This window comes from Amphiprion ocellaris, chromosome 2 (assembly GCF_022539595.1).
Source record: "Amphiprion ocellaris isolate individual 3 ecotype Okinawa chromosome 2, ASM2253959v1, whole genome shotgun sequence".
NCBI lineage: Eukaryota > Metazoa > Chordata > Actinopteri > Pomacentridae > Amphiprion > Amphiprion ocellaris.
In genome coordinates, this window is record NC_072767.1 from 19,257,228 (window position 1) to 19,272,585 (window position 15,358).

The following is a 15,358-nucleotide window of genomic DNA, read 5'->3' on the forward strand; positions in this document are numbered from 1 at the left end:
GACTCTGGACTCTGCATGCTAGTGCCAGTGAGGTATGTAATGTTACACCACTGAGCCCATATAGTCAGGAAATTCTTATATTAGATTAAATTAGATGAAACTTAAACAACCTCTGCGTTAAAACTGGGTCATCACAGGAACAGAGTGAAGGATATCTATAAGAAGAAAAAGACAAAAGGGCCTAGTTTTGTGTCCACAGGCTCATTTTATAATGCGGCCAAATTAGCAAAATTAGACCTCTGATACTGAGTATCATATTTAACATATCGGCCATTAGAATAGAAGAGCACTCCGAGAATAATGCATATTTTAAATTAAAATGCAGCTGTTTCATTTATAGATTTGAAGCAGATGTGTACAGAGCCTCACTCACATTATCATATTTCCAGATGGAGTCCACATATGGACTCACAAAAATGTGAACAATGCGCAACTCTCACCTTGTAAAATTTACACTTAGATTGGTCCCAGCAGGGAATTTTGTGTGAGGCAAGACAGAAAGAACTCGACAATCACTCCAGCCAGCCTCCTGAGAGCTCTGGATTGCCCCTTTTAGATGCCTAATGGCAGACTTGTTTGTCACATAGCTCTTCCTCCTCCAGTGCAACTGTCCATTGTTTTGTAGAGTGCGACACGTGTTGTTATTTCCCTCCTCTTGAAGGACCTAGCAAGGCTTTCCCATCTTCCCTAGCAGAAAGGACCATGACCTCAGACCTCAATGCTCCACTTAATGGACAAAGAGTAAACATCCCATGGCAGCAAAAGTGGGGAAAGCCCCCCTGGTCTAAAACCTTATAGTCTGAGATCACTTCTGCTGCTTCCACTAATGACATTACCTTGTTCATGCTTGCGTGCAATAGAAGGACTCACAACATTATCCGTAAAACATCTGACATGAAATACACACTACATCCACAGCTTATTTTAAAAAGTCTGAACTGAAATATCTGTCTGAGTAAAGAAGTATCGCACAAGTTTATTCACAATGTTATGTCATTCTAGTTTAGGTTGATATTAATAACTTGTCTCACTTTTCAATTTATAGATTTGGCCTTTTCTATGATGCAGATTGAAGCTGTGATGTAAGACTGTTGACAGAGTGTGAAATCTGATATGTTGCTATGTTGTGGCACAAGAGGGGACCAGATAAATACAATAAAGAGAGGTCAGCTGTTTTATTATCGAACCATAGAGTTTTCCATCATATACCAGTTACTGAAGGAGATGAAAACCTGATATACATCTGCAGTCTAAATGAAAATCATGCTGTTAAAATTTTGAATAACTCCAACAAGAGAAATACATGGTTTATCAACAAGAGAAGGTTTTTTAAACATTAATTCTTCATAGGTTGTTACTTGTGACATGTAACCTATTGTTCAAGACCACAGAGTGTTGACTGGAGATAGAAGCAGGCAGCTGAATCAGAGTCAAGCAATTTTTAGAATCAATTCACTGGAAAACTTTAAAAAATAATGATACCATTAATATAGAATTTGCAGAATGTTAAATCAGATTATCAGCCAAAATTATCCCTATTTTTCTGAATCCTCTGAGAGAATTTGTTGCAAATTACACTGTGAATTCTATATTCGCTAATGTTTTATTACAAGAAATTATCATAATAACATTTAAAACAGTGCATCCAAATCCATCCATCTGTTACAACACTCTTCATTAGGGTCGCAGGGGGGCTGGTGATTGGTGTTGTCCAAAGCAGAGCTGAAAGCAAAGTAAATCCTGGCATTACATTCAGCAGAAACACAGCCTCAAACCAATGCTAATATTGCCTGCTCGATGTGTAAATAAACTTTTGCTGACAGTATAAAAGTTGATTTGCCAGTTTCTGCTGCTGCCAAATGGCCAAACAAACCTGTTAATACAGATTTAACTTAAAAACATTCACCTCTATTGGCCAAGTTCGTATCACAGTTCACCTCAGTTAAAACCACATCTTCAGTCGCTGCCATTGTACCTGCTCCACTGTGTTTACTCAATGTGAGATTCTTTGCCAATAAGTCTTCTGTCTTAATACAACCAACAATATAGATCTTTTTTTTTATCATACCAAAGTCAGACACCCTCCCATTGAGCCTTTCCCCATTTGATAGTTTATTTTTCCACCAGTCAGGAGTGACAGTCCGGGGAGGTGGCCTTGCAGTAATACACAGAAATGATTTGAGTTGTTTTGCGGTCACACTTGGCTGCCTTTCCATATTTGAGAGTCTTAGCTTTATTTTAACAAATAAACTATCAACTTTATGTGCTTTGTTCCTTCAACCCTCTCAACTTACTTGTGGTTTTATTCAGGAATGTCCAGATCTTTCATCAGTCATCATGTTACAGTATGACAGGGCTCATACTCTTGTTGATTTTATTTTCCATGTTTGTTGCGCCTCTCACTCCTCATTCACTTCTGATGTTCTCAGAGTTTTAGAGTCTTCTTATTTGAGCCTAAGTGGGCTTAACAGATACACACTGAAACTTCTGCTCTTTCATGGTTTCTGAGAAGATGTTATGAGTGTGGTCGATTTTGTTGTCTCTGATCACAACTCAGTGCTCTTCCAGGCTTCACTCCTCTCTCCTGACCCCAAACCCCCAACACTGACTCACTCCCACCCTCTCATCCTCACTCCTGTCGGGACTTTACTGCCTCAAACAAATCTTTCAACACCAGTGAACTACATCATCACACCGCAGAGGAGCTTGTCAGTTCTTTCTAATTCTTCTTGCACAAACATTTCATATTCTCTAGCTCCAATCAAATACAAAAAAGGCTAAAATGTTCTCTTTCATAGCTGAGTGATGAACTGAGGAGAGGTGATGGAAGAAGGCTGAGTTGAGTGAATGTCTGCTTATCAGTGCTCTATCAAAGAAGTAATGCACACCTTCTTTTCTGATCTGATTGCTAAATTCTGTTCCCGGTCTCTTATCCAGACAGGCACCTCAAACCACCCCAAAGAAATGTGAGGAATTTCCTTGTTATTTTAAAAATAAAACATTGGAGGTGAGACAGCACTTTAACACTGAACTCGGTGAACCTGATGTTGACTTTCATCCATCATCCTCCTCATTAAGCCCCTTCACTGAAATCTCTGTCCTACTGGACACGGGATGTCTTGCAACTGAATGACTCTAAATCAGAAGCAAATAAACTATCCCTGTGGCTCCAGCACTAGTAATATTAATAGTCTCTCCTCTAGTCTGGATGCCTTATCTGATAATGTTCGTAACGAGGTTTAAGTGACTGATTTGTCCTTTCAGGTGACTGAAGTAGCACAGTCCTGCTTTGTCCAACTGAGACAACTGACCAAGGTCAGGTCATTCTTTTCTTTTGCAATCTTAGAGAAGGTCACCCATGTGTTTATCTTTTCTAGATTTCACTACTGCAGTGCACTTTACCCTGGTACGAGAAGGTGAAACATCCAAAGCCTGCAACTGATAAAAAGAAAAAGAAACAACACTGCTGCCAGGCTTTAAACACGAACTGAAAAACATATTACAAGAATCCTCTGGCAAAGTCTTATTTATGGTTCCTACTGCTATTATGTGTTGTTATTGTAAAGCACTTTGTAACTTTGTATTTGAAATGTTCTTTAAACTGAATAGTAAGACTCTGGTTCTTCAAAACACCACCACCTGTTGAGGAACCTTCAACAGGTGGGGAGATGGTTGTAGTTCTTTAATGAACTAATGGTTCTTCAATTTACTTTGTGTTATTTGGTGGTAGTTAATAGCAGGGAATTAGAGCTTCAACTAACATTTGATCTCATTAATGATTAATAGTATCAGAAAACAGTGAGAAGTACCCATCACAGTTTCCCATATCCCAAGTTAGCATTTTAGAATATGTTGTTGTGTTTTACTGACAATCCACACCCCAAAATACGGGATGTGTTCCTATCAAAGCGACAGCTAATCAAAGCTAACTGTTAGCAGCTAACAGCACCACTTTTGATGGTTTGTTGAGTCACTCTAGAACCTAAAAGGTTCTCTCTGGAACCAAGTTTTTCCTTCTATGGCATCACTATGAAGAACTATTTTTGGTTACAGTCACCACCTTTATTTTTCTGAGTGTGAATCAAATTCATTGTTATTATTAAAAAAGTCTGTACTTCTGTTGCAGTTATCTGATTTTCCCACAGTGACAGTTGAGGTATCATCAAACTGTCCCTAGTATCTGTATATGGTGGGAAACCCCTTCTGCTTGTCACAGATGATGCTGAGTTGTCATTTTACTGTCCTAACCTGCCTCACCATCTGCTCCAAGACATTCAGCTGAAGCATCCTGGAACATATGAAGGAAGGGAGGGAGGGAGGGAGGGAGGGAAGGAGGAAGACTGAGGGAGGGAAATGTGAAGATGCAGAGTGGCCAGGAAGTGGCTCTATTGTTTTCAGGGTCACCTCGCTTTTCCTTTCAGAGCCACCAGAGGTCTGCTCTCTCCGCTCCGGCTGTACATCTCACATAAACAAAACTCCTTGTCGCCGCAAACTGTATCTCCTCGGATTTGATCTCTCATCAAATAGGGGCAGAGGAACAGGTTTATTTTACATTAACAAAGCAGGTGTGGCACCTGAGATTCAGTAGAAAAACACTTCGACACACTACAGGAAGGAGCACAAAACGAAAAGACACATAAAGCACATATCAAACAAGAATATTTAATCTTTTACTAAAGCTAACACAACATCTATTTTCAAGAAAACAGGTTTGACTGGTTGCACACAGGCAGTTACAATATGAAACATGACATATAGTTCAGAAGTCATATTTGACCTCTTCCTGGTTTGGCACCGCTGAGTGACAACTCTGAGTCTGACCAGGTCTGCTGTGTTATTGGACAAAGAGGAGCAGCAGGAGGCGGGAGGGAGCACACCTTAGTTACAAAGTTATCCATTAACTCGTCCTTCTGGGAAGCAGCTACACAGCACACCTCGGTCAACCTTTGCACAACATTTCTCCATTTCATAGACAAAGCACAAGAAAATGTGGGTAAGGCTGATGTGAAGTGTGCGACTGAACAGAGAGCAGGTGGAACCACAGAGACCTACAGGGACAGGTGAGCAGGTAAGACTTCAATGGAACACCAGGGGGTTTGACAGAATTTAGTTTTAATATTTCTGAATAATGCACACTAGTGGCACAGTGTGTTTGATGAGGGATGGAAATCCTCAGATAAGCTCATTGATTTGCTTAATTATTTTAAGGAGGACAGTCTAAAGGAGCCGTTGTTGGACAGATCTACAAAACTGACCTACATCAGCCCATTGATATAACAGCAGAAATCACATATATTTTTTTTTCTACGTTGCAGTTATTCAGTGCTGTAGCGACTGAAGGCCATTCTTTCTCAATACAGAAAAATACATAACCAAAGTGTTTACATTTCAGTGACCTGCACTGCCCTACAAAGACAAACCGCTGTAGCAACATAGTAGGTCAAAAATGAGATATAATATCAATCTAACTTTCTCATTCTGTTTTGCTTTATAGCAGTAAACTGTGCCATAGAATTGTATTAAATTTGCAACAGCGAAATGTAAAAACCAGAATGCAGTCTCTGTAGTTTGTCTGGGTGGTTCCTGCAGTCGGGCTGTGTGTTGCTGCTCAGGCTGCAGTCGCTGCACTCTGGCTCACTAATCTGTGAACTGTACGACTCGTCAGCACTGTGACAGCTAAGTGCACAGCTGAAGTCAGAGGGCTACTTCAAGTGACAGCTACACACATGTAGAAAGAAAAAAAGAAGCTTAAACCAGAGTTAAACTTAGTAAGTGATTTCTTCGCATTTGTCTCTGAAAAAGATCCTTTTTAATGGAGTGAAATTGCATTTATTCAGTTTGTTACTCCACATAATTATACAAAGCAGGAGCTACATCAGTTCATGATGGAGAAAAATAAACAAACAATGCGTGAATTGCAAATAATAATCGTAATTACCCAAATATTCCTGAACAAATGAATTTAAATGGATGAGACAGCCGAGAAGGTACAGTTTGTTGGTTGATACTGTAGACGATTAACTGAAGAAGGTGTCGTGTGCATGTGTGGCTTTAATGTCAATAATTTGTTTGGGTAAAATTATAACCAAAAAATGCATAACATTGCAACGTTTTAACCTTTTTCCCCTCATCTTTACTACTTCATTAATCACTGTTTTCTATCTTTGTAGGTTCATGTCAAACCATTTTCCACTCTTGTTACTAACTTTAAAGCAATTTCTTATCATATTAGAACAAATTGGTACAGTATGTCTAATTATGTAATTTTCTGTACGCATGTTTAGTCTTAAAATAATCTGGATCTCTCTGCTAGTGATATATACTGACCCACATGTTGGTCACCTGCTGTTTTCACCTTAAACAACAGTGCACAGCGAACAGTTTACTCACATTGCATTTTCTCATTATTTTGCACTCTACAAGAAATGTGCATTCAGATTTACAGTATTTCATAACAAGCCAGGTGCTAAAACTCATTTTTCCATATCAAATATCACAGTCTGTGGTCATGATGCAGGTAAAATATTATCTTATATTCAGCTACTACTGAGTTTGGCTTGCACTCATTGTGTTGTTGTGGCTTGTCTTTTGCTATTATTCGAGGGTTAAAAGGCAAAAGCCGAACGTGACATTTGGAGGCGCTTCACTTGAGCCAGTGTGTCCTTCCCTCGGTTAATCAACAAAAGCACAATGCATTAAAGATTTTTCAAGGGCGTAGTTTACTTACTAAAATACTTACAGAGTTCAAAAATCACACACATAAACAATGTCTCTGCCAGCTGCTATTTTTTTTAAACTCGCTGCTCAATTAGAACTTCTGCCTATTTTCCCTGATGAACAATAGCACGGCCTGACTCCTCCACATATTTCAAAGGAAGAGACAAATACAGAACTTGGCAGCGGGATAAGAGGGAAAGGGGGAGGCCTGCATACTATTGGGGTGAGGGTCAACAAAAGGACGGCTCGTGATTATCTGAAGAGGATAATTATCTATCATTACTGCAGCCAAGGACAGAGAGAAGTGTTTGCCTGGTCACATATGATTTGTGATTATGTCATATAAAGCAAAACGTAGTGAGTCATCACGAAAATGCATTGTGTTTTTATGTGTAATTTAAGCTCTTTGTTACATAAGTTGACAGAAGTTTAACATGAGATTCTGTCTCACCTCTGTGGCATAATCAGATGTGAAGCCATAAAACTGCTTACAGTTAATTTATCTGTTCAAAGGAGTCTGATCGTGCTCCATGAACAGAATATAATTCTGATGTTTAATTCAGTTTGATGACAGAGAAAACATTTTACACCCTCTGGCCATCATTAGTGTCTATAAACTGGCACTCAACTCACAATTTGGGGCAATGAAACAAAGTATGACTAAGAAAAACTGACTTCTCGCTTTGAGAATGATATTCAAGCACAAATGAATCCAGACAAAGATGCAGATGTAGCCTTTATTCACATGTGTGTTCACAAACAAATAGAGATGAAAGTACAGCAGTGGCGCACAGTAAAACTCACAAACATCTGACACACGTATTTCTGGCTCCCGTAGCTCCTGGTCCTGCGCTGCTTGGTGTGTATATTTTGTTGTGCTCGGCCTGTGTGAGGACAGAACAGGAAGAGATAAAGGCAGCCCGGCTGGTGTGTTTACAGCCAACACTGCTGAAGAGAATAGCTTGAGAAGATGAAGGGGAAAGAGGCCTAATGGCTGGCGCTAAGCAGCCGGACCCCTCTTCTGTGAAAAATCACCTCAGAGCCAAGGAAGTGAGCAAGACAGAAATCTTTGGCATGCCCAAGAAAACAACAAACACATTTTGGAGAAAGAAAACAAAAAAAAAAAGTAAATTACTTGTTAATGCTGACTCCAGAAGTCAAAAGCAGTTGGTTTAAAGCTTTTTCTTTTCTTTATTTGCTACATTATTCCACTGTAAGAGCCAAGTAATAATGAAAAACAGCATGGTGTTTGTCAAAACATGGGGACATTTTCTCACAACCTCTCTGCTTTTCCAGTTAGCAGTCGGAAAAATATTCTTTGTCAGGCCCGACGCTTCCCATTTAAATCCAGATTCAGCAGGTACAGATGTTTCAATCAATTAATGTGAATGAGTAAAATCATGTGACTAACTTTAATATTCTCAGCTACTCTAATACTTCCCTTCACTGTTCTATTTGTTGAGTAAAAATTCATCCATCAAATGTGCAAAGCAAACCAAAATGCTTGTATCTTGTAAAAAATTTAGAAAGTGAACTTTAAACCTGACATTACTACAGATTACAGTTAGCATGCCTTTATTTTTACTGAGTGCACAGACTCATGTACTTTCTGTACTTAAATCATTCCATTTAGTGATATTTAATGCTTCTGCTTCATTGCATTTCAAAGGTGAATAATTTCATTCACTCACATTTACCTGATAGCTACAGTTAGTGGTTATTTTACAGATTCAGATTTTACATACAGCATATAAAACCCCATACAGCTTAAATATTTAAATTTAGCTCCACTTCCAGCAGTCAAAACATTAAAATGTTGCATACATGGTAGTGCACCAATGATACTTAAACCAAACTAACTTTTCTCAAGCAAGGGCCAAAAACTGATATAATTTATATGCTGTTTGATTCAGTACAAAGTGTTTACTTAGTAAAACAATCAGACTTTAGAAAATCAAAAGTATTTTAAAATTTTCAGTGGACGTGTCAGATGTATAGAAAACAAAGATACAAATTAGTCATTATTTGTCATATTAAACCTTAACCTTAAGGAATCATATTGATCAAAAATCGAGGTCAAGAACATAAAAAAGGGCATGTTAAACATAACCGCACAGAGCAGATGGCACGAAGAATAACTAAATCCATTTTCACAACGCTACTGTAAATACAGAGCCTGTAGAGCATCTAGCATGTGTAAATTTATGCATGCAAATATCTGACAAATTTGCAAATAGCTGTACATAAAGGTCCTGTCTTCTTCTCGCACAAGCTGCTGTGGATGACAGGTTTATATTTGCATTTAGAGGTTGTGATGTCAGTACAAACACAACATGACAAGTGAAAGTGCAGCATGACTCCTTGAATCCATGCAAACCTGATGGTTTATAATAGAATTACTAGAGTATGTTCTGTACACACAAAACTACAACCTACAGCTGATGAGAAAACTCAATAATATCGTGTTTGTTTGATCCACACGGTTTCAGTGTGGATCGAACAAACCAAATCTGATATAAAGCTTTAATGTGTGATCATTACAGATGCTAGTAGAAGGAGTTTTGTCATCTAGATGGTTCCTTAAATGCAGATTTTTTTCAGATTTGATCAGTCATCTGCACTGTTTTTGCATGAAATTCCATTGAAAAAAGAAAGAAAAAAATATATATGCTATTCTAAACAAATACTATCTGACAGGCTTTCTTTTCTTGTCCTTTGAGAATCCTACAGTGTGCAGCTCATTTATGCAGGGAGCTGTGAAACATGCAGAGCCAGAGTCCTTCACACACTCGTCACCCACACAAATCAGTGACTTTGCTGGTGTTTTGTGTCAGCTACGACTATGAAGGAAGGGTCTTAGAGTGTGTGGGACTTCCTGTTTGCGACACACTTTTCCTGCTGTGGGTGATATCCTCCCGAGCTCCCGACAGCTCCGGCTTAATTATGACTTCTGGATTTCAAGGATCCAGGCAGCATCTCCTTTTCATGATGACACATTCACTCTTCATAGACACTTAGTGAAATATTTAGGTCATTTTATTGTTCGTGTTCTTTCTGTGTGGCTCAGTTATGAAATATGCATTTAATGGCACAAAAAATTCAAAGCAACATGGGGTTTAGTGGCACTGTAGCCTACTGGTATTCTATTTCACCGAGGAAGATTTTTTCCCCTTTTGCAAGATGTGTTTGCAGGCAAGCGTGTAAAATAGAGATTCTCACTGCTTTAATTTCTTATTCCACTTTCTCTAGAGCTTCATCTGAATGCAACAAGAGGACATCAGAAGGCTCATATTTGGACTCATACATATGCTGTTAAATGCTGCCTTCACCTTTCAGTTGATATTGAACCGAGGAGCCTCCTGTCACTCAACCTTGCCACCTAGTGGAGCTCTGAAGGTTCAACCCCTCTCTGGTCAGCAGATGACTACCTCCCTCATCAGGGGAGATGCCTGCCCTACAACATCTCCTCCACATCCCATTTAGCCTCCACCTGCTGAAGACAATCTAACACAAGCCAGCTTTGTGGCTTTGTCGAAAAAATGAAAACCTCCAGCTTTAGTTCCAGTTGCTCAAGAGTCTGCTGGATCTTGTAGAAGTGAGCTATATATGTGATGGACTCCCACAATCAATAGTTTCATGCTAGAGTTCGTGATACTCCAAAGCAAGAGGCAGATTCCATTTAAAAAGGAGCAAATTGAGCCGCACAGGAGAAGCTCCTTCCCAGTAGAGACTGCACAAACAAGAGCACAGCCAGATGGAACTACCATCAAATGAGACAGCCACACCAACGGCGACAGCAAACAATGGTAAGTGTTCGGCAAAGTCAAATAGAAACTACCTGTCATCAGTTTCTCTAAATTTGCTCAAGCAAAATATATGGTCCACCTGGTTAAAGTCTGTATTAAATTGAGCTTGGGCATTTATGTGCTTTCCAGAGTTTGGCCATTTAGGTGCTTTCCACAGCCTCAAAACCACAACAGGCTGACTAGATGGGGTGTTGATTCTTCTCTTTTGTAGGCACTTTGACGGGCAAATACACCAGTCACAACTGGGAGTTCTTGGTGGCTGTCCTGGTCACAGCCATCTCTGTGTCCATCCTCACGGCCCTTCTGGCTAAATGTCAGGTGGTCCGGCACTACCTGGCCAGCTACAGACACACACGGCTCCGAGAGGCAGACACTGTCAGCCACTGTGATCCATCAGGTTTGTTTTCCATGCATTGCATTGCAGAGAACACTGTGTATTGACATTACAATCTTGGGGAAAACGTGGCTCCGTGCATACAACCAGTTTGTGTTCAGTTCTGAAAACACTGTCCATAAACATTTGGGAGCATCGGTCCTAGAGCTAAAATTTCAATTGCTTTTTCTGAGTTTCCTCCTCTTGTTTAGGCAAGATGTGATGGTTTTTCTTATCGACAGTGTTACCATCAATATACAGTTCGATTAAAAAAATACAAATAATTTCCAATTGGGGCTAAAGTAAAGTGTTGGATTATCATGTGGCTGCAGGACAGCTTCAGCGTGCCCTGACATTAATTCTCAAATTCTCTAAAACTCAACTTAATTTGTCATCTCGTCTGTATTAAAATGCAGAACAATAACAACAACAACAACATAAAAACCTTTCCTGATTCCCATACAGAGAGCAGTAGGTTTAGTTGTAGGTCTTTGTAGAGTTCCTGCCCTGCACCGATCAACAGACAGCCCAAAACAAACAGCGAATTTTGCTGGATTTTGGTTGATTTTTTAGTGAATGTTCTTAAGAAACATTTTTAACATTTCTTTTTTCCACCAACAAATTTCCAAAGATTTCCCAAAAGTGTTGAAAAAGTGGACATCAGAAGTTTCACTGTGAAAATATATATTTTTTCCCATATTTTCAAACTTTAAAACGGGTCAATTTTGACCTGCGGGACAACGCGAGGGTTAATGGAATATCTCCATAGAGGTACAGAGGAACATTTCCAGCAACCATCACTCCTGTGTTCTAATGCTACATTGTGTTAGCTAATGGTGTTGAAAGGCTAAATGATGATTAGAAAACCCTTGTGCAGTTATGTTAGCACATGAATGAAAGTGTGAGTTTTCATGGAAAACATGAAATTGCCTTGATAACTCCATACTTTTGAACAGTAGTGCATATACAAGCTGAAAACCCTGTCAGAGAACCTTTTCAATGATTGTTGGTTTCCCTTTTTTTTTTTTTATTGCTTCCAGGCCTGGAGGTGGGATTTTCCATGCACGGGGGACGTGGAATGAACCCTGACTGCATCCCTCCTGTGAGCGAGGAGGACGATGACGGCTTCATTGAGGACAACTACATCCCAGCCAGTGAGAGAGCGAGAGCCGAGCGAGCGGCGGAGATCTTAGACGAGGACACAGAGGAGGAGATGGATGAGATTGAATTTACCATCGCTTAGTAGCAGCGTCTCTACACCCCCTCAACTCAATTTTTGTTGATCGAGTCAGAAAGGCCCCTGAGCCACCAGTTCCACTCCATTCTTTCCTGCGTGTTTAAAAATTCATGTTTCCTGGCAGAAAATGGACACTTGTTTAGTGTGGGACAAGCACTAAAACATGTAAATACGTCTTCACTTCTGGGAAATATGGAATAACTTAATGCAAAGAGCATTAGTATGACAATAGTTCTCAGTGTGGGATCTGAAGACTCAACAAGTCTGCATGATAGCGAATTTCAGCATATTCTCAGGAAAATGTACAACCATGTGAAAAAATAAGTAAAAACGCTGGCTTTTGAGATTTTTGTCCAAGGAAACTTTTGACCCTCTTTGATACACATCTACATATAGAGCTTGACTATAGCTTTTTAAATCATTTATTCACCAAATATGTCAATAGATGTAATATTCTCCTGGAAAAGTAAGTACAACCTTGACATCAAATCTATTATTCCCCCCTTCAGGAGAAATAACTTCTTGTAGGCATTTTGCATATTTCCCCCATAGTCTCTGACATTGGTTTGGTGACATTTTTGATCTTCCCATGTAAAATTCCTTCACTTGCATGATGTTTGAAGGTTTTCTTACATGTACTGCCTGTTTCAAATCCCCCAACAACACTTCAATAGGATTCCGCTCTGGGCTTTGACTGGGTTGTTCCATAACCTTCCATTTCTTCTTTCTGAGCGACTCCTTGGTGGATTTACTTTGTGTGCTTGGGCACATTAATTTGCTGAAAGGTCCACTTCTGGTTCAACTTCAACTTTCAGACAGGTGGCCATGTAATATTATAAAGCACTCTTTGACACGATGCAGGATTTGTAGTTGAATCAATTTGTGCAACCTTCCCCAGTCCTTCACGCAGTGAAACAAGCCCAAACATCACATTTCACAGCTGGTATGAGGTTCTTCTCCTGAGAAGCGGTCTGTGGTTAGCAACAAATGTGGCTGCTGTTACTGTGACAACCAACTCTATCTTTGATTCCACGTGATATATTACTGCTCTTTGCTTGTATGGCCATTAGCAAAGTGCAGTTTTGCTCTTTTCTTTTCTTTTTTTTTTTTGAACAACTGAGGCTTTCGCACACCTCCTGTGCAAGTGAGATTCGTGTGTTTCAGAAGCAAGCACTTTGAAACCAGTTTCAAGAGTTACCTGCAGATCCTGGGATGAAATTCTGGGGTTCTTGGAGACTACCTTTTGCATCACATGGGCTGCTATCTTTATTCATAGATTACTGTTTCAAAAATAACTTCTGTTGGATATACTTAAGTTTTCATGTGAGTGAATTTAAATCATCTGCTTGTTTCATGTGAGAGTAGACTGACAACAACAATAATGAAAATGTACAGTTGTAAGCTATGAGTCGTAATCATAGGAATCTAAATTTTTAAGGGCATGGAAAAGACCCAATGTGTCATTTGTAAATAATATCAGAATACAAAAATATACTTGTGAATCTATTGATAGTTGTTGTTTGTGGTAACTGATCGATTGATTAACTGATAGAACCTGCCTTTCAAAAATAACTCTGTATAATGAACACGACTGCCTACAAGAGAACATTTTGCTTTGCACAGGCATTTTTTTGTTAACAGGTACACTCATTTATAAATGTGGCTGTATAATATTATTCGGGACCAATCTGTGCTGCTATTTAAAGCCTATGCAATGGTTTAGTACTTTAATTAGCAGCAAAACAATACAGGACATCTGAAGTGATTTTTTGTATAATTTGACCGATTAAGTATTTACAACAACAACAACAAAAAAAAACTCTATGAAGACAAATGTACTTTTTTTTTTTAAAAATGTGCTGTTACAGTGTCACTGTACATTGTGTTTCTGTGTGTTTAAAAAAATAATAATAATCTGAGTCCAACATTGCCATAAAAAGATTTTTAAATATAGACCTACAGTGAAGCTACTCCATGAAAATGTAGGGCGACTCATTTATACCAGGAGCAGCCCTTGTAATTAGCTGCTTTCCACTTTTGGCTGCTATATTCCTGGTATAATAGACATAGAATGTGCATGAGTTCAGTACTTCACCTACTCCGATGACTAAAGCCATGAAGAGGTTTAGTCACCACATTACAAGCAGTGAGATTTCAATAAAGCTCATTTTGTAAGTGAAACAGTGTCTCTGGGTGTGTCTGTGTGAGTTAAGTCTATTTTCTAATCCAAGGCAACTTCTGAGGACTACTTTAGTTTGGTGTTACTGGCTGTTTGGCTCACTGGACACACGCTGGAGTCGCCACGCTCACCTTTCTTTTCAAACTTTACTCTGCTGGTATAAACAACAGTAATTAAGGCTGACGGCGTCTCGACCAAAGGCCTGCAGTGCTCTGGATCCACAGAGCTGCAGCTGATGAGAGCAGTCTGACAGGTCTGTGTGAAGCTGTCAGGAGAGGCTCAGCACTCACACACCCACAGGGAAGCTCACAGTGATGCCGGAACAGAAACAGCTGCGTCTACAAAATAAAAGCATACATGTTATGGGCGTGTCACGTTTCAGACGGAAATCCAGCAATCAAAATATAGATGACGGTTGTTTTGTTAAATTACTGAATTGCATCAGGCCTTGGAAGAAGGTTGTGCATATGTATGTTTCCCAGTTCCAGGTAAATGTGGATGTAACCTATTACTCAGCATTTGAGGAATTGTGCAACAAATTCACACTCTTTCTACCACTTAAATATAAAATATGCTGTTACAAGCAAGAGGAAATTGAAAGTTTCAAAGTTAAAGGACTTATAACGCAGATTAACCAAGTTATTAAAGTATTATTTATTTAATGGTATTGTGCAGATTATTATTGGCAGCTTGATGTTTAGCAAGCTGAGTTGAAATAATTTTACACGTTTGGACAAGGTTAATATTTAATAATGCATAATATCTAAGATCATCATATACCTTAGATGAAAACTTTAATCTGAAAGTGAAAGTAGAGGATTACAACATTTTATTTGTGGGTTGATAGGTTTTAAATAAATGTGTGGCGTAAATACGGCTGAAGTATTATTATTTACTTCTTACCTAAAAGCAGCATTATTTTAATTATGTTTTTTAATTTGACGTTACAAATGAATATTTTGTAAAGAGAAAAAAAAGCAATATTAACAGAAGATTTATTGTAATGTATTAATATTCTGTGCTGTCGATTGTGAGAATTATTGTTT

The 15,358-nt window shown here is 39.0% G+C and overlaps 1 protein-coding gene across 2 annotated transcripts; it reads left to right on the plus strand.

The window, feature by feature from the left end:
• Nucleotides 1-4,903: 4,903 nt before the first annotated feature.
• Nucleotides 4,904-14,314, plus strand: c2h1orf210 (chromosome 2 C1orf210 homolog). 2 transcript variants are annotated; one of them, XM_035955364.2, is made up of 4 exons: nucleotides 4,904-5,060; nucleotides 9,967-10,523; nucleotides 10,735-10,920; nucleotides 11,937-14,314. In XM_035955364.2, exons 2-4 carry the CDS (start codon nucleotides 10,472-10,474, stop codon nucleotides 12,137-12,139), a joined length of 441 nt encoding a protein of 146 aa, XP_035811257.2. In that variant the 5' UTR covers nucleotides 4,904-5,060; nucleotides 9,967-10,471; the 3' UTR covers nucleotides 12,140-14,314. The 2 variants fall into 2 exon arrangements, with proteins under 2 accessions (XP_035811257.2, XP_023141799.2); XM_023286031.3 differs by having other exon boundaries at nucleotides 4,906-5,068.
• Nucleotides 14,315-15,358: the final 1,044 nt, after the last annotated feature.